The sequence below is a fragment of the Oratosquilla oratoria genome, chromosome 13, assembly GCF_046742065.1.
Source record: "Oratosquilla oratoria isolate Oo_2021 chromosome 13, ASM4674206v1, whole genome shotgun sequence".
Classification (NCBI taxonomy): Eukaryota; Metazoa; Arthropoda; class Malacostraca; order Stomatopoda; family Squillidae; genus Oratosquilla; species Oratosquilla oratoria.
In genome coordinates this window covers 21,615,722-21,640,502 of record NC_134789.1, presented here as the reverse complement: position 1 = coordinate 21,640,502, position 24,781 = coordinate 21,615,722, and the positions used below count along the sequence as shown (strand labels likewise).

At 42.1% G+C, this 24,781-nt stretch overlaps 1 protein-coding gene across 3 annotated transcripts in view; it reads right to left on the bottom strand.

Annotated features, from left to right (window-relative positions):
* Positions 1-24,781, bottom strand: part of LOC143032340 (nucleosome-remodeling factor subunit NURF301-like) — a 311,934-nt gene that overhangs the window by 150,332 nt on the left and 136,821 nt on the right. For 2 of the 3 annotated variants that reach the window (XM_076196918.1, XM_076196920.1), the window contains exons 13-16: positions 9,585-10,003; positions 9,285-9,398; positions 1,394-1,526; positions 838-965 (exon numbers count right to left, since the gene is read on the bottom strand). In XM_076196918.1, the coding sequence (XP_076053033.1) occupies positions 838-965; positions 1,394-1,526; positions 9,285-9,398; positions 9,585-10,003 (794 nt within the window). The remainder of the gene's footprint in view (positions 1-837; positions 966-1,393; positions 1,527-9,284; positions 9,399-9,584; positions 10,004-24,781) is intronic. The other variant, XM_076196919.1, reaches the window with a different exon arrangement.

Below are 24,781 nucleotides of genomic sequence, written 5' to 3'. Positions count from 1 at the left end.
CTAACCACCGCATTATTTGAGGGCTTTCTGTACTATCAAAACAGTAAAGCTTTAATGTACTGTATAAAAGAGGGAAAATACACAAAAATAAAGATACATGTATTGCTGGACATTGTACATACAGTACATGTTCGTATATGTATACACTTTCGCTATCGACCAATTCGGTTAACGACGGCGACACTGGTCCCAATTGTCGTCGTTAAACGAGGAGTGGTTGTATATGGATGATGTTGTGTTGCATGATGTGGAATGGGTGGGGGGTGGTGGTGAGATAGTATGTGTGTGAAAAAATTGACACAGCCCAAAGGGATTTCTCACCCATCTTTTCTGAATGAGGGGACAGAGAGGGGGGTCGCTGTTAAATATAATGAAGTGGGCTTGCTGTGGATGTGCTGTGTCTTGCAACACTGCTTCTGACCCAGGGCAGTGGATAAGATGCACGGATGACCTGTCATCCAGGAGGTGCCAAGATAAGAGTGAGGGAAGAGGGTGGAGGGGAGTGGAGTGTATTAGGGATGGAATGGGTGGGAGTGGTTTTTATGCCTTTGTTTTTTGGCTTCCTTTCTTGTAAGGGGGAAAAGAGCCTTTGGTATATGTATGTATGTACTTGCCAGTCCACTATTACTGTACCTCCCTTTTTCAAACACTGCATGACCACATCCAGCCTAGGTGCCTTACCAGCTTTTATAATTTTCAAAGCTCCTTGTACCTCATCTTTTCTTATCTCTCTTCCATTTTCCCTCCGAGCACCATCATTTTCTTAGCACCTCCCACTGCCATAATGAATCCCTCCCTATCCTCCTCTACATTACATATGACAACTGTGATGCTCACCTTGTGAGGTGTAGCAAATGCATCGTCTGGATCCTTCCGAGTCTGTTCTGTGGTATAACGCTGATACTGCATCAACTTCTCCTCAATCTCTGGGGCTAAGTCATCTTGACTAAGAGCAGATTGAATAGCTGTGAAAAAAAAAAAAAAAGTTCATTATATCTCAAATGATAGGTCTAACCAAAGTGCTAGACGATACAAAGCTTATGTACAACATACAAAAATATTTAAAATCATGATTACGATATGATTCAAAGTCTAATGCTGAATGAGCTCATATGGAGAATCGACAACCAGAGACTGCTCCCTTTCCCCTAACACTTTCAGCCAGTGACATGAGAATAGTCCTACACTAATATAACACAAATATTCAAAGTTTCTCTCCAAAGAGATCTGTGGGATGGCCTGGGAACCAATGCTAGCCACTTTAGGCCTGCAGCTTTTCCACATATTTCCACATAGTGCAACTTGAGACGACAATTAATCAAAACAAAACTTGAAGGAGAGAGAGAAAATCATTACTACACCACTTTTTTCTCAAAGTATCCATTACACTTACTTTGTTGAATATACTCTTGTGTTAAAATGAACTTCTTTGGTGAAGAACTAGGTGAAGCTAATTTATCATCAGAAGGTGCCTGTGGTGATGTTACCTCAGTTGTTGGAATATTCACCTGGTCAGCAACAGCATTCTGCAAACAAAATAATATACTAAACTTATAAAAGATGAAAGAAAATGCACTTACTTCAAACATAATTTTTGTTTTTATTCTATTAGTTCCAGCTGTCAGGCCCTGCTGTGGAAGCATTGTGTTTCATTGAACTGCCTTTGACCTGAGTGGTGTGGCAGGGGGACCAGGGATGATCTTTCATCCACAGACTGCTAAAATGGGAGGAGATATTAATGGCCTTTGGATGTGTGTGGGGTGGGTGTATGCTCTGACTCAGCCACTTCCCTTACAAGGGAGAATGCCTTTTAGTATATATGTATTCATTTATACTTGTAAAAATTATACTAAACTGTCAATACTTGCTACATTGCTTCTGACCCAGGGCAGTGAGCAAGATGCAGGGATGACCCATCATCCAGGAGGAGCCAAGAAAAGAGGAGGAGGAGGAGTGTTGAATAGGAGTGAAGTAAGTGGGAAAAAGCCATTGGTATATGTTTGTATGTGCCATATGTAAATACTTATATTTCCAATATGATTTTCTCTTGCGACACTGCTTCTGACCCAGGGCGGTGGGCAAGGTGCAGGGATGACCCGTCATCCAGGAGGTGCTCAGATGAGAGGGAGGGTGGGAGGGGTGTGGAGTGTATTTAGGGATGGAATGGGTGGGAGTGATTTTATGCCTTTCCCTTTTTGGCTACCTCCCTTGAAAGGGGAAAAAAAGCCTTGGTATATGTATGTATGTATGTATGATTTTCTCTTAACATTTTCTTTGCTTTGAGTTGTAAGAGCCCCCAGTTCTACTATTCACACTCAGATCACAAAACAAGCACTCCAAGACCCACCAAACATCCTTCTTCATCAAACCCCTCCAGACATGAACTTGACAGAAAAATCCCTCCAAAGAGAAGCACCAATCCAGCATCAAGACAATATACAAAGTAGGTGTGCCCAAAGAAGAAAGCTACCCAAGACATAACTACATACATACATACATATACCAAAGGGTTTTCCCCCCTTACATGTGGGGGAGTCATATGAGAGGTACAAAGAAAAGAAAAGAGAAGTAAAGCACAAGGTAAAGGAGGCAAAGAGGAGAGCAGATGTGAAGTGGGGTAAGAGTATGACAGAAAATTTTGAAAGTAATAAAAAGATGTTTTGGAAAGAAATTAAAAGAGGAAGAGGAGGTGAATCAAGTAGAGAATAAAAGGTAAAAGGTGCAGATGGAGAGATGATAATGGAATAGAGGGCAGTAAGGGGAAGATGGGCAGAATATTTTAGGGAGTTGCTGAATGTGAAGGAGGATAGGGAGGGAAAGATAGTTGCAGTTGGAAATGCTAAGAAAATGAGAGTGATGAGTGAGGAAAATGGAGGAGAAATAAGGAAGGATGAAGTGAAGGCAGTTGTTAAGATGATGAAAGCAGGTAAGGCACCTGGTCTGGATGGATGGCATGCATAATGTCTAAAAAAAGGAGGTACAGTGATGGTGGACTGGCTGGTGAGGTTATTTAATGTTTGCTGGAGAGAGGGTAGAGTGCCGGAGGACTGGAGGAGTGCCTGTATAGTTCCACTTTACAAGGGAAAAGGGGACAAGTGTGAATGTAGTAGTTTCAGAGGGATTAGCTTGTTAACCCCTTCCATACGGTGCCGCCTACGTAGGCGGCATGGGGAGCAAGTGGATATGCGAGGCTGCCATATCAGCGTCTTGATTATATTTATTGTAGTTGTCCCTGCATAACTGACATACTCTCTAAACTGGCTTCATCACATTTTCTATGGTTATCAAAATTCACGGGTGAAAGAGAGAACGATCGATATAAGCGGTGACTATTTTTTATGATGTGAGTATTATGACGCAACATCGTGCGTCTGGCAGCTAATGCTGCCTGCGAGATTTTGGCCCGGAGTGAAGTGGTTAAGTGTAGTTGGGAAGGCTTATGGGAGGATCTTGATTGAGAGGATTAGGAGAGGAACAGAGGGAGTAACTGGTGAGGAACAGTGTGGATTTAGGACGGGTAGAGGTTGTGTAGATCAGATCTTTGTGGTAAGACAAATATGTGAGAAAGCTATAGGAAAGAGGAGGGATGTTTTTTGGGCTTTTATGGATCTGGAAAAGGCTTACGATAGGGTAGACAGAAAGGCACTGTGGGAGGTTACGTAGATATATGGGATAGGAGGAAAGCTTCTAGGAGCTGTCAAGAGTTTTTATGAGAGTAGTAGAGCTTGTGTCAGGATTAGAAATGGAGAGAGTGAGTGGTTTGAGGTAAAGGTGGGACTTTGTCAAGGATGCGTTATGTCGCCCTGGCTGTTCAACTTATACATGGATGGGGTGGTGCAAGAGGTAAATGCAAGGGCAGTGGGTCAGGGATTGGAGATGGTTAAAGAAAATGGAGAAAAGTGGGAGGTGAGCCAGTTGTTGTTTGCGGACGACACTGCGCTTGTGGCAGGATCGGAGGAGGGATTGAGGAAGTTGGTGACAGAGTTTGGGAGAGTATGTGATAGAAGAAAGCTAAAGATAAATGTGGGTAAAAGTAAGGTGATGAGATGTACAAGGGGTGAAAGTGGTAGTAGACTGGAAGTGAGCATTAAGGGAGAGCGACTGGAGGAAGTGGATAGTTTTAGATACTTGGGTGAGAATGTGGCAGGAAAAGGTGGAGTGAAGGTGGAGGTAGAATGTAGATTGAGAGAAGTAAGTAAATGCCTTGGTAGATTAAAGAGTGTAATGAGGAATAGACATTTGGGGATGGATGCTAAGAGGAGACTGTATGAAATATAAGTGCTCGGGTGCATCTAATGACTATGAAAGTTATGTATCAATACAGAGAGATTTAAAAAAGACAATAAGAAAAAGAAAACGACAATACGAAATGAACATCGCTGAGAAATCCAAAGAAAATCCCAAAGAATTCTATAGTTACATTAGAGATAAAAAGGTTGTTAGGAATCACATTGGTCCACTATTATCTGCTGACGGTCAACTTGAATATTCAAATGAAGGAATGTGTAATCTCTTAAACAATTATTTTAGCTCGGTATTCGTAAACGAAACACCTCAAAGTGAATTCCAAACTGAAACCTGTGAAAAGTCTGGGTTAAACTTACTCACTACGGTAGATATAACAAAAGAAAAAATTAAAAGGTGTATAGACAAACTCAAAGTTAATAAAACACCAGGGCCTGACGGTTGGCATCCAAGAATCTTAAAGGAAATGAAATGAGATTGTTGTTCCAATAGAAATTATTTTCAAGAAATCCATCATATCCGGAGATGTCCCAAGAGAATGGAAGCTAGCTAACGTTACTCCCATATTCAAAAAAGGTGACAAAAAGAAACCAAATAACTATAGGCCTATAAGTTTTACTTCAATCGTAGGAAAAATAATGGAAACTATCATCAGAGATGCTATCGAACATCATTTAGAAAGTAATCGTTTGATAAATGATAGCCAGCATGGTTTCAGACGAAAACGTTCTTGCGTGACTAACTTACTCGAATTCTACAACACAGTTATCTCGAATTATGACAAAAGAAACAATATAGATTTAATATATCTAGACTTTGCAAAAGCTTTTGATACCGTCCCACACGAAAGACTACTTACTAAACTAGCTTTGCATGGAATAAGTGGTAGCCTATTAGGTTGGACTAGTAATTGGTTGAATGGTCGAAAACAGAGAGTTGTTTTAAATGGAAAAACTTCTGGATGGAAAAGTGTTGCAAGTGGAGTTCCTCAGGGTTCCGTTCTTGGGCCACTTCTATTCATAGTATATATAAATGATATAGACCATGGACTAAAATCTACTGTTTCCAAATTTGCTGATGATACAAAACTGTGCAGAGTGGCAAATGATCACTCAAACCAATTAGATATTCAAGAAGATTTAGATCAATTACAGCAATGGTCTGAAAAGTGGCTAATGAAATTTAACACAAGTAAATGCAAGGTAATGCACATAGGTAAAAATAACAGTAAGTACGATTACAAGTTATTTGGAAATTCGTTAACAAAAGTGGATAGTGAAAAAGATCTCGGCGTAATTATCAGTAACGACCTCAAATCATCCAAGCAATGTATTTCAGCCTCTGAGAAAGCAAATAAGATTCAGGGACTGATTGCGCGATCTTTTGATTTCAAAAGTCCATCACTCATTAACAAGCTATATAAATCGTTAGTTCGTCCACATTTGGAATATGCTGTTTCCGTATGGTCACCGAATCTCATTAAAGACATTGACAGACTGGAAAAAGTACAACGGCGAGCCACAAAACTGATTCCAAATATCAAAAATAAATCATACGAAAATCGACTAAAACACATGAATCTGTTTTCCCTAAAAATGCGTAGACTCAGAGGTGACTTGATACAGGTCTTTAAGATTTTAAAGGGAATTGACATCAAAAGTGACAAAATTTTCACATTGAATGAGAATCAGACAAGAAACAATGGTCTCAAACTGTCCGGAAATAGATTCAATTTGGAAGTAGGTAGAAACAACTTTGCCAACCGTGTAGTTAATGAATGGAATAAACTTCCTGCACAGGTAGTACAATGTAGTTCAGTTCAAAGCTTTAAGAATCATTTAGATACATACTTAAGTAAGATGCTGTAATGATTATAATTTATCTTATATTATTTGTTTTTGTTTCATCATTTGTCTGTCTGATTTTAATTTATTATTAGTTATATGTTAATTTATTATGTACTATTTACCTGTTTGTTTATCATTTTAACTATACCTATGCATTTATTTATGTATTTTATTTGTTATTTACATTATTATAGTTTTTATTTATTATTTTATTACTAATATGATTTTTTTTTCTTTCTTTTTTTTTTGCATCCGACCTAGATATGGATCAAAAGGTCTCCTGTCGGCATGCTCCGCCTTTGTAATCCTTACCATTCCATCCATACACTGAACAACTATGGCCACATCACAACCCTGATGTAGCCCCACATTCATTTCAAACTATTTAATCTCTCCATTCCCAATCCTCACCTCACACATGCCATCATACTCATGTAAGAACTTTTTAATGCCTTCAATAGACCTCCCACTATTCCATACATCCAACAACACATGCCACAAAGATTCTACCATATACTTTTCACATATCCACATCACAAACAAATAAAACCAATTCTACAACCCCTCCCATCTCAACATCTCAGGTATAATGGGTCACCCTGTTTCTCACCACACTACTTGGGTCAAATGCAGTGCACTGTAGGACCTAACAGCTGGAGCTGGTTTACATCTACCACTTCACCATATAGCAACCTCTTTCTCATTTACTCAAAATGAATTATATATCAAATGAGATAACCTTCCCTTTGGGCAATGTCATTCCTACTTCTATTCAAAAGGAATATGATAATTTTAAACATTGATTATATAATAAACTTTACAATGATTTGGTCTGTTTCAGCACATGACTAAAATTATATTTTTCTCTTTAAGCTTTAAAGCTACTCATATTAGTGCCACAAGAAACAAAGCTTTATTCTCAAATCACAGTCTAACCTAAACTACAAATCATCCCTTTCTACCTGTTTCATTCTGGCTAAAGCTAAAAGATTTAATTTTTTTCATGGAACATCACACCAGCAAAGCTGTAAAGACTATCTTGATCAAGCCTTTTGTTCTATCTATCTACATACTAAGATTTTTTTTAATAGTGACATTACAAGTTTTGTCTTAACTAAAGCCTAACAACTTCGAGAATATTACCACAGCAAATGAGTTAAAATTAACCATGGTGCATCTTAAATTCAAGACAAACATTTCTCAGAGCCAAGTCACAGTTACTTTTATTTCACTACCAAATCTCTTCCTCCCTAAGACTATTTCAACAATTTCAGTGATATGTATAGTTTCACTAAGGCTTACATCATCTCCCATCATTGAAAATTTATACATGTACTACAATTGAAACTATAAAATTTGGAAATTTTACATGCACATGCAAAGCACTATGGGCCATAATACAACTAAATGTGATGGGTTCAGCAAGTATTTATATCTATCCCCATATTGACAGCGAAGACCACTAGGAAGGATGCAGCAATTATCACAATACTAAATACACAAAAACCAAAGGACAAGAAGAGGTAAACTTCAAATTAAGAACACTTCAAAACTATGTTCCTCCTTCCTTTGATATAAGGAGCATAAAATCTATAAATATCCAATCCTAGAAATTAATGATAGATATGAAGTATTTTAAGAGTAGTCAAGAGTTTTTATGTGAGTAGTAGAGCTTGTGTTTGAATCAGAAATGGAGAGAGTGAGTGATTTGAGGCAAAGGTGGGATTTTGCCAGGGATGTGTTATGTCGCCTTGGTTGTTCAATTTATATATGGATGGGGTAGTGCAAGAGATAAATGCAAGGTTAATGGGTTGGGGGATGGTTAAAGGAAACGGAGAAAAGTGGGAGATAAGCAGTTGTTTTGCTGACGATTTTGGAAAGGTGTGTGAAAGAAGGAAGTTGAAAATAAATGTGGGTAAAAGTAAGGTGATGAGATGTACAAGGGGAGAAAGTGGCAGCAGACTGGAAGTTAGTATTAAGGGAGAGAGATTGGAGGAAGTGGATAGTTTTAGATACTTGGTTGTGAATGTGGCGGGAAAAGGAGGAGTGGAGGTGGAGGTAGAATGTTGATTGAGAGAAGCAAGTAAATGCCTTGGGGGATTAAAAAGTGTATTGAGACAGAATTTTGGGAATGGATGCTATGAGAAGATTGTATGAAGGAGTGATTGTGCCGACAGCAGAAACATGGAGCATAAGAGAGGAAGAGAGGAGGAATTTGAATATGCTGTGTCTTCCGACACTGCTTCTGACCCAGGGCAGTGGGCAAGATCCAGCAATGACCTGTCATCTAGGAAGAGCCAAGATAAGAGGGAGGGAGTTGGGTGAATGAGTGGAATATGTGGGGATGGAATGGGTGGGAGTGGATTTTATGCATTTGTTTTTTGGCTACCTCTCTTGTTAGGGGGAAAGAGCCTTTGGTATATGTATGTATATGTAGGAAGTATGATAGCAGCCTACACTGATATCTACTAAAGAAAAGGCTGAGACTTGCAGCTGTAATGTCAAGATGTCTTAGTATGAAGCACCTTATTCAAACAAAACAAAAATACATCACAAACAAAAATATCACAATATATAGCAGAACATTACAGGACAGCACATGGCTTTCAGCTGCGAATGTTCCTCTCAAAGAAAAATGTAGGAATCCTAAAATAGGATATGGAAACAAGTGAAAATACTGAAGACTGAGGAAAAAGGTGATAAAGAAAGAGTAAGAGAGAGAGAGAGAGAGAGAGAGAGAGAGAGAGAGCAAGAGGGGAGAGAGAGACAGAGAGAGGGAGAGGAGAGAGAGAGAGGGGGTGAGAGAGGGGAAAGGAGAGAGAGGGGAAAGGAGAGAGAGGAGAGGGGAGAGGAATGAGAGAGGAGAGAGATGAGAGGGGAGAGAAAGGAGAGTGGAGAGAAAAAGGAGAGGAGAGAGAAAGGAGAGGAGAGAGAGAGAGAGAGAGAGAGAGAGAGAGAGAGGAAGGGAGACAGAGAGACAAAGAGATATATTGAAGGAGATTGTGTGTGAGGGGGGATTGGATAGTTGGGTTGATTCATATGGTCCAAGTGCTTAGGTTCCCCTGTGCCAATACTGAGCACCATTGCCCAGGACAATATGAACCTGGAAAGGGCCATGGGGAAAGGATAACATCCACTGAGCAGAAAATCTGCTGCAGCAGTAGCAGCAGCCAAATGGCACACCTGTCTCACCTTAACTGTGATGACAGCGGGTGAGGGAGAGGTTGAATTTTGTGCCGTTGTCAAAACAGTCTTAAGGTCACTGATACTTTCCAGCACCTGGGCAACACCTACCCTTGTTAACACCTGCCAGGGGAAGCAGTTACCCTGTCACACTCTATACAGTTGAACACGAGTATGGGAAATGAAAAGATCAAGGTAATTCAGCATATCCTCTACAATCTACAGGGAACCACTACTCATGAACTACAGCTATGGCTACAGCCACTAAGTATTTCATTTCCCCTGTGATAAGATGAAAATCCACATTACCTGTTGACCAACTTGATGCTGTTGTTGTTGGACAACAACAGCCTGAGCCTGAGCCTGCTGTATGGACTGAACCTGGGGAACAGGAGATGCCTGCTGCTGAGTCTGCATTGCCTGTTGCTGTTGTGGCTGTGACTGCAGCTGTGGTTGTGTCTGCAGTTGTTTTTGTTGCAGTTGAGATTGCTGCTGAGGCTGTTGTTGAGGTTGTTGTTGCTGTTGTTGAACCTGTTGCTGTTGTTGAGCCTGTTGTTGTTGTTGAACCTGTTGCTGCTGTTGCTGTTGTTGTTGCTGCTGCTGTTGTTGTTGTTGTTGTTGTTGTTGCTGCTGCAGTGGCTGCTGTACTTGTGATTGCTGCTGTTGCTTACTTGCAACAGTTAATGTAAGTGTCATCACTGGTGAGCACTGGTTTACTTGGAGATTATCTGAAAATACAATCAAGTTAAGTGAACTCTCCTACATCAATGAGTCACATATTTGTCTATTTACATTCCAAAAGACTTCTTCGCCCTGTCACATAGCCAATGTCAACGTTAATATTTTCTTTCTGAGGAAGTTGGTCACAGAGTTTGGGAGAGTATGTGATAGAAGAAAGCTGAAGATAAATGTGGGTAAAAGTAAGGTGATAAGATGTACAAGGGGTGAAAGTGGCAGTAGACTGGAAGTGAGCATTAAGGGAGAGCGACTGGAGGAAGTGGATAGTTTTAGATACTTGGGTGCAAATGTGGCAGGAAAAGGTGGAGTGAAGGTGGAGGTAGAATGTAGATTGAGAGAAGCGAGTAAATGCTTTGGTGGATTAAAAAGTGTAATGAGGAATAGACATTTGGGAATGGATGCTAAGAGGAGACTGTATAAAGGAGTGATTGTGCCAACAGCACTGTATGGGGCAGAAACATGGAACATAAGAGAGGAAGAGAGAAGGAGTTTGAATGTGTTTGAGATGAGGTGTCTGAGAAGTATGATGGGGGTTACTAGGCTAGATAGAGTGAGAAATGAGGAGGTGAGGAGAAGAATGGGGGTGGAAAGGGAGTTGGGAGATAGGGTTGATGAAAGAGTATTAGGATGGTTTGGACACATGGAAAGAATGAGTGAAGAAAGACTAGTAAAAGAGGTATGGAAGGCAGATGTGGAGGGAGTGAACATGAGGGGATGTCCTAGGATGAGGTGGATGGATGGGGTGAAGAGGGGTTTGGGGAAGAGGGGAATGTCTGTAGAGGAAGGACGGGAGAGGACAGAAGACAGGGGTGAATGGAGAATGGTTGTATATGGATGATGTTGTGATGCATGAGGTGGAATGGGTGGGGGGATGGGGGGTGAGGTAGTATGTGTGAGCAAATTTTGATGCAGCCCGAAGGGATTTCTCCCTGTCTTCTCCTTTTATGCATGGGGGGACGGAGAAGGGGGGGGGGGTCGCCGATTTAATGAAGCGTCCTTGCTGTGGATGTGCTGTGTCTTGCGACACTGCTTCTGACCCAGGGCAGTGGACAAGGTGCAGGGATGACCCATCATCCAGGAGGTGCTAAGATAAGAGGGAGGGTGGAGGGGTGTGGTGTGTATTCAGGGATGGAATGGGTGGGAATGATTTTATGCCTTTTCCTTTTTGGCTACCTCCCTTGTAAGGGGGGAAAAGCCTTGGTATATGTATGTATGTATGTTGTTTGTTGTCTACCAGCCATAGCTTACCCTCCCCCTGCCTATCTCTGTCATCAGTGTATACCACTGTCACATCCAGAAGGTCAACATCAGTCAGATCACAACAGGACATTTGGTTGTCCTGGCCTCAGGTCATATGGACACTGCTAGGCCAGGATATGTGTGTAAATTGCCATTTTGTATTTTTGTTAGATTTTTCTTATTATTTTACTTTCCTCATTGATGTAATATGACCAAATTAATTTAATATAACTTGTAGCAAAGATACCATGTGTCAGTATGCTGCAACGTACTTCAATTTCTGTATTGTAATTAAGTTCAGACATATGGTAATGGTGATTCCATCACTGGCAGGTTGGGCAAGCGCATTGTGCACTTGAGTTGCCAGTTAATCACCTTGTGATGTGAAATGGGGTAAGAATATGACAGAAAAATTTGAAAGTAATAAAAAGATGTTTTGGAAAAAATTAGGAGAGGAAGAGGAGGCAAATCAAGTAGAGAAGAAAAGGTAAAAGGTGCAGATGGCGAGATGATAATGGAAGAGGAGTAAGAGGAAGATGGGCAGAGTATTTTAGGGAGTTTCTAAATGTGAAGGAGGATAGGAAGGGAAAGGTAGCTGTAAAGGGAAGCACTAAGAAAATGACATGACGATTGAGGAAAATGGAGGAGAAATAAGGAAGGTTGAAGTTAAGATGATGAGAGTAGGTAAGGCACCTGGTCTGGATAGATGTTATGGAGAATGTCTGAAAAAGGGAGGTACAGTGATGGTGGACTGGTTGGTGAGGTTATTTAATGTTTATTTAAGAGAGGGTAGAGTGCCGGAGGACTGGAGAAGTGCCTGTATTAGTTCCGCTATACTGGGGAAAAGGGGACAAGTGTGAGTGTGGTAGTTTCAGAGGGATCAGTTTGTTAAGTGTAGTTGGGAAGGCTTATGGGAGGATCTTGATTGAGAGGATTAGGAGAGGAACAGAGGGAGTAATTGGTGAGGAACAATGTGGGTTTAGGACAGGTAGGGGGTTGCATAGATCAGGTTTTTGTGGTAAGACATATGTGAGAAAGCTATAGGAAAAGGTAAGGATGTTTTTTGGGCTTTTATGGATCTGGAAAAGGCTTATGACAGGGTAGAGAGAAAGGCACTGTGAGAGGTACTGCAGATGTATAGGATAGGAGGAAAACTGTTAAGAGCAGTCAAGAGTTTTTACAAGAGTAGTAGAGCATCTTTCAGGATTACAAATGGAGAGAGTGGTTTGAGGTAAAGGTGGGACTTCGTCAGGGAAGTGTTATGTTGCCTTGGCTGTTCAATTTATACATGGATGGGGTAGTACGAGAGGTAAATGCAAGGGTAGTGGGTCAGGGATTGGAGATGGTTAAAGGAAATGGAGAAAAGTGGGAGATAAGCCAGCTGTTGTTTGCTGACATCACGGCAATTGTAGCAGAATCAGAGGAGGGATTGAGGAAGTTAGTGACAGAGTTTGGGAAGGTGTGCGAAAGAAGGGAGCTGAAAATAAATGTGGGTAAAAGGTGATGTGATGTATAACGGGAGAAAGAAACAACAGACTGAAAGTGAGTATTAAGGGTGAGAGACTGGAGGAAGTGGATGGTTTTAGATACCTGGGTGTGAATGTGGTGGGAAAGGGAGGGGTGGTGGTAGAATGTAGATTGAGAAGCAAGTAAATGCCTTAGGGAATTAAAAAGTGTAATGAAAAATAGACATTAGGGTATGGATGCTAAGAGGAGATTGTATGAAGGAGTGATTGTGCCAACAACACTGTATGGAGCAGAAACATGGAACATACGAGAGGAAGAGAGGAGTTTGAATGTGTTTGAGATGAGGTGCCTGAGAAGTATGATAAGGGTCACTAGGCTGAATTGCGTAAGAAATGAGGTGAGGAGAAGAACGGGGGTGGAAAAGGAGTTGGGAGACAGGGCTGATGGAAGAGTATTGGGATGGTTTGGGCACATGGAAAGAATGAGTGAAGAAAGATTAGTAAAAGAGGTGTGGAAGGCAGAGGTGGAAGGAGTGAATATGAGGGGGCGACCTAGGATGAGATGGATGGATGGGGTAAGAGGGGCATTGGGAAAGAGGGGAATGTCGGTTGAGGAAGAATGGGAGAGGACAGAAGATAGAGTGAATGGAGAATGGTTGTGTTTGGATGATGCTGTGATGAATGAGGGGGAGTGGGTGGGGGATAGGAGGTGAGGGAGTATGTGTGAGAAATAAATTGATGCAGCCTGAAGGGATTTCTCTCTATCTTCTCCTTTTCTGCATGAGGAGATGGAGAGTAGAGAGTGAAGGAAAGTGGAGTGTATTAGGGATGGAAAGTGTGGGAGTAGTTTTTATGCCTTTGCAATTGACCTTCTCAAATTCCCACTCACTTCTAGTGGAAATCAGTACTTGTTTGTGTGTATGGATCATTTTTCCAGATTCTGCATCCTTGAACCTATTCCCGACAAGACTGCGACAACAATTGCAAAGACATTCATTGACAAAGTTATTTGCCCCTTCACTACTCCCAAAGTTCTTCTCTCTGACAATGGCACGGAATTCAACAATAAGCTTCTTTCAAATATTTGCAAATCCTTTCAAATAACAAAATGTAATATCGCTGCATACCACCCCAGTTCAAATGGCCTTGTCGAACATCAAAACAGAAAGATTCTCAATGTTCTCCGACACCACACTTCTGACCTCCATCTCTCCTGGGATCACCATGTCCCTATGATTTAGTCTTGCCTTAATAGTGCCATCAACAGGTCCATATCAGAGTCGCCTCACTTTGTCATCTTTGGTTCCGACAAGCGACTCCCATATGACCTTCTTGCTTCAGAAATAGGTCCCATTTACAACCTTGATGATTTTGTAAAGGTTTCACTTTCAAATTTCAGCTCTCTCTTCAAGAGAATTACTCAGTCTCTTTCTCTCGCCAAAGACAAGATGGCCCGTTTTCACAATAAAAATGTGAGAGAATCTAACATTGCAATAGGTGACATAATCTATGCCCAGAACCATTCTCCATCTTCCAAGCTTTCACCAAAATTCCTTGGTCCTTTCCGTGTCCTCACACTAGAACCTACAAAGTCAAAGTAAAACACTTACATTCAGACACAGAATCCATCATGCACCTGGACACCCTTAACCACTTCCATATGGTGACGCCTACATGGGCGGCATGAGGAGCAAGTGGGTACTCGATGATGCCATCGTCGCCATCTTGATTATATTTATTGTAGTCGTACCTATGTAATTTTCATTCTCTTTAAACTGGCTTCATCAATTTTCTATGGTTATCAAAATACACGGGTGAAAGAGAACGAACGATTGAGCACTGACTTTATTTTTTATAATGCGATTATTATGATGCACATCTGGCAGCATTAGCTGCCCGACGTGCGATGTTGCATCATAATAATCGCATTATAAAAAATAAAGTCAGTGCTCAATCGTTCGTTCTCTTTCACCCGTGAATTTTGATAGCCATAGAAAATATGATGAAGCCAGTTTAGAGAGAATGGAGGTTACATAGGTATGACTACAATAAATATAATCAAGAAGCCGACGTCGGCATCATCGCGTACCCACTTGCTCCTCATGATGCCTACATAGGCATCACCGTATGGAAGTGGTTAAGGAGAACACTGGCATCTAGCCAGGTGTCATGGCAGAGAGTCAGTCCAAGCGGGAGCCTGAAGGAACAGCAAGTCTTCAGAAACAAAAGCGCCAGAAATGAGAGAATACAGACTACAACAAATGCATCATCTGCCAGTTGCCCAACAATAAGCCTTTGTATCGTGTCCAACAATTGTCTTCTGTCAGACTAAAACATGCATGTAACGGGAGACAAGATGATGTCACCAAGTGCCTATTGCCTATTATTGGTGATGAATCGTGGCTTAAGAGAGACACTCCAAAATGGCATGAAAAATGCAGGAACTGATACAACAATGAGAAAAGTTACAGACTTGCAGAGAGGAAACGGTTGTCGTTGGATAGCTCCTGCAGTTCGAAAACAGAATCTTCAATGGAGACCGATGAATGTGTTGCATCATCCACCAGAGCTTGCACAGAATTATTTGAGGCCAAAACTACATGCGTGATATGTGGATATAGATGGTATCATAGCAAGGAACCACATGCAAAAGTATCAACAGATCAAAGTCAAATATTCATACTTGACAAGGCCACGAAGCTCAACAGACAAGACATCTGTTCACGATTAGTTGGGCTTGGACATAATATGGTAGCCAATGACATCTGCTACCATATACCTTGCATGAATAATTTCAAAGCTCAACGTGTGACGGAAAAAACATTGTCATCCCCCAACACTCATGATGTAGCATTCAAAGTGCTTGTGGACAAACTGAAGGTCAGGTTATTTGAAAACTACGAGGGGTTCTTTATCAAGACCCTAAGAGATGAGTACAGGCAACAACTTCATGACAAAGGAGTGCAAACAGCAGATTCCTATCAATCAACAACCCTCAAGACTAAGTTTCAAGCCCATTTTGGATCAAGGGTGTCCATTTTAGAACATTCCTATGGAGCGGGCTTTATATGCGCTTCCAATGTTCATCTTGGTGATGCACTTGAAATACTTCATAATTTGGAGAAAACCAGTGCAACTGATTGCAAACAAAGGAGTCTGACCCAAGCAGCCAAAATGCTAAGAGAAGACGCCAAATTATGTGAAATGAAAGAACATCTGTCCAATTCAACGGAAGTTTCAATTGAAGCTGCTTCGGAAATGGTTCCTGACACATTCTACAACTTCATTGCAAGCCTGCTGAGAGATGTCCCATTCCGAGTTACTGGCATACAAGAGGGGCAAAATAGAGTATCGGTTGATGAGACCATGCACAACCGATTGGGACAAGGCATCAGTTATGATAGCCTTCAGCGACAACTCACCTCAAAGAGTGCTGGAGTTCTCGAACAGACACAAGAAGATGGGGTCTATGTACCAGATATGATGTCAAAAGACAGAGAAATACTGAGATATGATGTCAAAAGACAGAGAAATACTGCAAGTTTTCGCAATGGACAACTTGGATTGGCTTAACAAGACGTTGGCAGGTGGAGTTTTCACACTACAATGGCAATTGCAGTGGAGAATGTAAAAGCTCCAAGTGCTGCAACAAGTGCCACTCTCAGCATTTCATACCACAAGCAGAGGGATCAAGCTCTGTCAAAACAAGAAGAAGAACCAATGCCATCATGTTACCTGACAGTGAGTAATCGTAAGAAAGGGCGGATGCCAAAAAATACAACATGTTATGCAGATCTTACAACCGAAAATGAAAATGACTTGGCTGCCAATCTCCTATTTATTTGGCGGCTCTGTAGAACACAGTTCTATTCCACTGATGATACGGAAGATTCCACGGCGAAACCCAACCTCCCAAGCTTCCCAGCATTCTGTGCAAGGCTGTATGACCAACAGGAATCCAGTATAGTTGCTTACCTACCACTCATACCATCATCACCCACAGACTCCTCTGTTCTGATGGAAGAAATGTCACGCCTTGTCAGAACGTCAACCAAACTTGGCAATGAGTGGACGATTATAGCTTGTGATCAAGCAACTTACGAGCTGACTAAGGCCATAAAGGAAGCTAACCCTGATAAGTTCAGCAAAGTAGTTTTACTTTAGGGTGGATTTCATCAGGTGCACAACTTCATAAGGGCATTTGTGAAGATCATGCGTGAAAGTGGTATCGAAGATATCCTGGTCTGGGCAGGATTTTGTACAGAAGGCACAGCTAGAAAGATATTTGGCAGCAATGTCGAGTACTATCAAACACTTCATGCTCTCTGGCTAATCTCTGAGGGTCTGTGGCGATTGATCTGGCAAGAATTCCAAGCCAAGCTCAAACAACGGAATGATTCCTGTCTGACAGATGACATCACCAGCTTAACACAGAAACTTCTCGACAACCAGCTGACTGGTCAGGAACAGTTGAACTTGATAAACAACACACATGATCAACTTGTCACCCTCAACAAGCAACTTGTCACCCTCAACAAGCAAGCTGCCCACAGCCAATTACTGGCTCACCTTCCTAGAAATGTCTGACATCCTCTTCCAATTTATCTTCAACCAGAGACAAGGAAACTGGGTTGGACACCTGTGTGAATCCGGTAAAATGCTCCCATATCTTGTTGCCGCTGGATACTATAAATACGGGCAACAGTCGCTTCTGATCTACATTGAGGAAATGAAGAACTTGCCGGAGATAGCTCCTAAAGTTCACAGCGCTCTCATGGATGGATCATTTGTAGCTCGACGATCCAATGGTTAACACATTGCTGTACCGCTCGACATGCTTTTGGAGCAGACCTACAATGCCGATGCTAAGGAGAGCAGTGGTCTGTCTGGAATCACTCAAATGAAAACAACCAGAACAAAATGGGTTTGTGTTAAGGCTTGGACAGCATCAGTCAGCTCGAAGCTCAAGGAAATGATGGGACTCGATACAGGTGCACAAAATTCACACCATGAGGCAGGTCAGACTGTAACAACATGAGATCTGGAAATGATCAACATCATCATGGCTGCAATTGAAGAGAACCCATTCTGTAACGAAACAGATGAACTTATTAACATAAGTGCAGGTGAGCTAGCCCATAAAGATGTCCAGAGGGAACTTGTGAGTATCAAGCAAATTGGAGTCAAAGCACTCAACAAGTCGCTGAGTAGCCCTGCATCAAAGACATCAACTGTGTGCTTGAAGACATTTGAAATGCAGAATAAATCAAAGAGGACACCTAAAGGACAAGTAAAGAATGAACAGGTTGACTAAGTTTGAGCTCTATTGCAGATGACTCAAGTCGTAGCTAGTGGTAGCACACTTGACATTGTGAAATTCGTTGGCGAGTATGAATGCAGCAACACACTGAAAGCCCTCTTCAACGAAGGTACAACAATGAGGATGGGCACGAAGTCCCTTCTTGTGAAAGTCATGAAGGAAACTACAAAAGTCGAGAGCACTGAAAAACTTCCTCCCCCTCTGGGGTATTGGCTGCATGTTATTGTGGCAAAGTAGCATGCAGTTCATACTTTAGGGTCTATATGGAGTGCCCCTACAGACCAGAGCCACACATCATTTTGTCTGTGATAGAGGAAAACTCTGTTCATAGAGAAATGATGACACTTTTATACTACGACTATCCCTCCGTTTTGCTGTCCCCCAACCCCTTGTTACTGTCCTGTACCATTTATTTGAATACAGACGCTCCTCTACTTACGTTCATTCGTTTTACGTTTTTTCGATTTTACGTTTGAACTGACGGTAAAAAAAAAAATTGTAAACATTTTTCTTTTTGAGTGAATTTTTTAGTTTACTGTGCTCTCTGTAGTTCAAACGATACTTGTGCATGACGCTGCGTCCATTGTTTACATTGCGCAGACGACAAACTGAAAATGCCTTGCCTCCTCCTCCTCCCCCTCCTCCTCCACCATCTCAATTTATGTTGCTTGAATTTAATCTATTTGAAATTAATGTTATTATTTTACAATGTTATGTGTTTAATTAATGATTTAGGGGTGTTTTATAAGATACGGTAATAGAATTTACCGATGTATAGTACAGTAACAACTTACGTTCATTTTCAACTTACGTTCGGCCGTTCGGAACGTAACTAAAACGTAAGTTGAGGAGCGTCTGTATTCATTTCCTTTTTTCGCCGACCCTGTGATGGAAGAGAGTGCTTCCACCAAGTCTTTCCACTTGAGTCATAAAAGGCGACAAAAAACGGGACGGGGATGGGATTAGGAGTCCTACTACCTGTAGCCCTGAAAGGGGACATTCCTATAAAAAGAAGTAAAGGCATATGGTCTGGGAGTTTTCCAACCAGTACCCTAAGGTTTGGGTCTTTTAATGTGTGTGGATGTGGTACAGATGAGAGTAAAAGGGAAGAGATAGGCATTATGTTTGCGAGAAGAAAGATGGATGTACTGGCTTTGAGTGAAACTAAAATGAAAGGAAAGGGCAACTGTGAGTTTGGGAGTGTAGTTGGGAGGTACTCAGGAGTGAAGAGGGGACGAGGGAGAGAAGGGGTGGCTATACTAGAATGTGAAGAGATAAGTAAATGGGTAGTGGAGTGGAAGGAGGTTTCATCAAGGTTGATGTGGATGAAGGTGAAGCTGGGAAGGGAGATGTGGGTTTTTGTAAGTGCATGTGGGTCTGGTAGTGAGAAGAGCATAGAGGAAAGAGAGGCATTTTGGGTAGATACAAATGAGTGCATAGAGGGATTAAGGAGAAATATCAATGTAGTTGTATTGGGAGACCTTAATGCTAAGGTAGGAAAGGAACCAATAGACGGAGTGATTGGGAAGTATGGAGTTCCAGGTAAAAATCGTAGTGGAGAGTTCATGGTGGAGATGTGTCTTGAAAGAGAGTTGATGATAGCAAATACAGTGTTTAGGGAAAAAAAGTCAAGCATAAGTACACATGGGAGAGGGTGGTGGATGGAAGGGTGGCAGATAGCATTAATGGACTATATAGCGGTGACCAGGAGTATGGTAGGAAGAGTTAAGGATGTACATGTTCTAAGGGGGAATATCAGATCACTTTCTGGTGGAGGGTAAATTGAGAGTGGAGAATGGTGGAGAAAGAGGAAAAGGACAAAAGGTAGGGAGGCACTTAGAGTGAACTGCTTGAATGAGAAAAAAAAAAAGGAGAGTGAGTATAAGAAAAAGCTGAAAGAGGAGTGGGAGGGAGTAAAGGATAGAGTAGAGCTAGGAGTGGAGGAGGAATGGGAATTGTTCAAGGAGGGAGTCATAAGGTGTGCATAGATGGTGTGTGGAACAAGGAGGGTGGGAGGAAATAAAAGGAAGGGTAGTGAATGGTGGGATAAGGAAGCTAAGAAAGGTGTAGAAGAGAAGAAGCAGGCATTCATAGATTGGCTACAGATTAGGATGAGGGAAGCGTATGAGAGGTACAAAGTAAAGAGAAGGGAAGTTAAGCAGAAGATAAAGGAAGCAAAGAGGAGAGCAGATGTGAAATGGGGTAAGAGTAAGACAGAAAATTTTGAAAGTAATAAAAAGATGTTTTGGAAGGAAATTAAAAGAGAAAGAGGAAGCAAATGAAGTAGAGAAGAAAAGGTAAAAGGTGCAGATGGAGAGATGATAATGGAAGAGAAGGCAGTGAGAGGAAGGTGGGCAGAGTATATTAGGGAGTTGCTAAATGTGAAGGAGGATAGGGAGGGAAAGGTGGTTGCAGTGGGAAACACTAAGAAAATGAGAGTGATGAGTGAGGAAAATGGAGGAGAAATAGGGAAGGATGAAGTGAAAGCAGCTGTTAAGATGATGAGAGCAGGTAAGGCACCTGTTTGGATGGATGCCATGCAGAATATCTGAAGAAAGGAGGTACAGTTATGGTGGACTGGCTGGTGAGGTTATTTAATGGATGTTTAAGAGAGGGTAGAGTGCCGAAAGACTGGAGGAGTGCCTGTATAGTCCCGCTTTACAAGGGAAAAGGGAACAAGTGTGAGTGTGGTAGTTTCAGAGGGATCAAATTGTTGAGTGTAGTTGGGAAGCCTTATGGGAGGGTCTTGATTGAGAGGATTAGGAGAGGAAGAGAGGGAGTAATTGGTGAGGAACAGTATGGGTTTAGGACTGGTAGAGGTTGTGTAGATCAGATTTTTGTGGTAAGACAGATGTGAGAAAGCTATAGGAAAAGGTAAGGATATTTTTTGGGGCTTTTCGGATCTGGAAAAGGATTATGACAGGGTAGACAAGAAGGCACTGTGGGAGGTACTGAAGATATATGGAATAGGAGGAAAGCTGTTAAGAGCAGTCAAGAGTTTTTACAAGAGTAGTAGAGCTTGTGTTGGGATTAGAAATGGAGAGAGTGAATGGTTTGAGGTATAGGTGGGACTTCGTCAGGGATGGGTTATGTCGCCCTGGCTGTTCAATCTTTACATGGATGGGGTGGTGCGAGAGGTGAATGCAAGGGCAGTGGGTCAGGGGTTGGAGATGATTAAAGAAAATGAAGAAAAGTGGGAAATAAGCCAATTGTTGTTTGCTGACAACATTGTGCTTGTAGCAGGATCAGAGGAGGGATTGAGGAAGTTAGTGACAGAGTTTGAGAAGGTGTGTGAAAGAGGGAAGCTGAAGATAAATGTGGGTAAAAGTAAGGTGATGAGATGTACAAGGGGAGAGAGTGACAGTAGGCTGGAAGTGAGCATTAACCTCTTCAGTACGGGCCAAAATCTCGCGGGCAGCATTAGCTGCCAGACGTACAATGTGTCGTAATAATACTCGCATCATAAAATATAGTCACTGCTTATATCGATCGTTCTCTCTTTCACCCGTGAATTTTGATAACCATAGAAAATGTGAAGAAAGACAGTTTAGAGAGTATGTCATTATGCAGGGGCAACTACAATAAATATAATCAAGACGCCGATATGGCAGCCTCGCGTATCCACTTGCTCCTCATGCCGCCTACGTATGCGGCACCGTATGGAAGGGGTTAAGGGTGAAAGACTGGGGGAAGTGGATAGTTTTAGATACTTGGGTGCGAATGTGGCAGGAAAGGGAGGAGTGGGAGTGGAGGTAGAATGTAGATTGAGAGAAGCAAGTAAATGCCCTTGGTGGATTGAAAAGTGTAATGAGAAATAGACATCTGGGAATGGATGCTAAGAGGAGGTTATATGAAGGAGAGATTGTGCTGACAGCATTGTACGGGGCAGAAACATGGAACATGAGAGAGGAAGAGAGAAGGAGTTTGAATGTGTTTGAGATGAAATGTCTGAGAAGTATGATAGGGGTTACTAGGCTGGATAGAGTGAGAAATGAGGAGGTGAGGAGGAGAACAGGGGTGGAAAGGGAACTGGGAGATAGTGTTGATGAAAGAGTATTGGGGTGGTTTGGACACATGGAAAGAATGAGTGAAGAAAGATTAGTAAAAGAAGTGTGGAAGGTAGAGGTGGAAGGAGTGAATATGAGGGGGCATCCTAGGATGAGATGGATGGATGGGGTGAAAGGGGCATTACAAAATAGAGGAATGCCTGTGGAGGAAGGACAGGAAAGGACAGAAGATAGGGGTGAATGGAGAGGGGTTGTGTATAGATGATGCTGTGATGCATGAGGGGGAGGGGGTGGGGAAGTATGTATGAGAAAAAATATGATGCAGCCCAAAGGGATTTCTCCCCGTCTTCTTTTCTGCATGGGGGGATGGAGAGGGGGGGGGTCGCCGAATTTATGAAGCTGCCTTACTGTGGATGTGCTGTGTCTTGCAACACTGCTTCTGACCCAGGGCAGTGGACAGGATGCAGGGATGACCTGTCATCCTGGAGGTGCCAAGATAAGAGGGGGGGGGAGGGGGGGGAGTGGAATATATAGGAAATGGAATGGGTGGGAGTGGTTACTATGCCTTTTTCTTTTTGGCTACCCCCCATGTGGAGGGAAAAAGCCTATGGTATATGTATGTATATGATCCATTATTAACCATTTAAGAAAGACACCAAGTTTGAGGACATTGCCAGCTGTTATCTAGTTGGATTAGTGAATGATGTACCACCTGACACAGCCAACATTCACTTCTGTTGCGATCGCTACAAATTGCCAAGTCTGAAGATACAAACACGAAGTCACAGAACAGGAAAACCATTAAAAACATTCACAGTAGCTGATAACTTCACAGCCCCAGAAACAACTGAGCTCTTGAAGAACCCAGAAAACAAGGCCTGCCTTCTGAGCTTTCTTTGCAACAAGAGGAGCGAATCCAGCAATACGAACTTGGCACTCGGGTTGCTTCAGCTTTACCTCGGTGGGGGATTTGATGAGGAGACAAAGTCGGTCCATATCTCAGCTCAATCACAAGTACCAGTGCCAGAGTTAGAATCTACTCAGGAGGAGGCTGATACCAGGTTGATATTACACACTGTACACAGTGTTCGTACAAAAGGAATAAACAGGGTTATAGTGCATGCCAATGACACTGATGTCATTGTCCTATGTATCTACTATAGTGCTACACATCTTCAGAACCTACTTGAGTTCTGGGTACGGGTCTCTTCAAACGAATACCTACCAATCCACAGTTTTGCAGAAGTCCTTGGAGTCGACCAGTGCAAGGTCTGAGTGGCAGAAATACAACTAGCTTTCCATACTTCACAAGCAAGAAGGCTTGGTTCATTTCAAGTCGGGAATGTCCCACTGGGGCCCTAGCTGAATTTGGAGAGGATGACGATCACAAAGAGATGACCGATGAAGTCTGTGCTCAAGCGAGAGATCTGACAATCACTGTTTACTCCAAGAAGTATGCAATGCAAGGTTGTACTTTGAGTGAAGTACGAGCCAACAAATTTCTCAACAACAAATCCACTCTACTGAAAATGCTACCCCCGACCGAAGGGTCATTTGTTCCACATCTGAGACAGGCAATGTACGCAACTATGATCGACAAGACCGCTCACATCCCAAAGCCAAACCTGCCATCTCCGACCGAGTATAGGTGGGAACTGAAAAGCGGAGACTACATCTCTGTTTTGAGTGTAACCTCGTTATGGCCAGATCAGTTTTCAAGGTCCATCTCCTGCAACTGTTTGAAAGGATGCCGCAGAAACTGCTCACGTGCACGAAAACAGGTGCCTTCCTATATTGGCTGCAAATGTACAGGCTCTATAGACAGGTGCTCACACAACAAGTGTCTAGAGGAGGTCGATGTCTCCGATTCTGAGAAGTATGACACCTAAAGATAAATCTTTACATCCCCCCCCCCTCCTTGAGCAACACATTACAGTACTACCTCTCATTAACTGACATTAATTAGCTGTGTTTGCGGTGTTTGCGGTGTTTCCGCTGTGTTTTCGGTGTTTTTGGTGCTGTTGTTTAGTGTGTGCAATCACTATGCCACCCAAAAACCACTCCAAATCAACGGATTATTCACATCAATGGACACCGTTACCCCCCTTTTAGTCCGTTAATGAGAGGTAGTACTGTACGCTACAATATGGAAGTATATGCATCAACAATCAACCTTTCATATGTATAAATTAATATATACACAAAAATGTTACTCTCTAACAAATCCAAGCATTGTAACAATAAAATATAATTTTTGTTTAATTTTTTTTTACCTAAGGGTAGGTTCAAACAAACATTAATTCCATCACTCCTGTAGTTGATCCCCAAGGTTGTGCAGTCAGATGTTATTGCATAAGGGTGGTAAAAACCAAAAAACACCCACAATCTTTTCCAACAGCCCATGTCCGTCAAACCCCGCTGGCTCCCTGACTATACCTCCATTACCCAGAGCAATAATATTCTTGTTAGTTCTTCCCCAGACAAGTCTTTTTCAGGAAGACAGGCATTAATTGCAGCCCAGAGAGAGGATGAGGAGTTGGCACCCCTTTTGGAGGCGAGACCAACCTCCACCTTCTACCTACGAGAAGGAGTCCTGTGCCGACAATGGTTGCTGCCCACCTACCATAACGAGGATGCACCATGGGCAGCTGTGAAACAGATCATGGTCCCAGCTGCTTACCGGAGGGCCTTCTTGGAAGTGGCCCATGACATTTTGTGGGCCACCTAGGTGTCTGT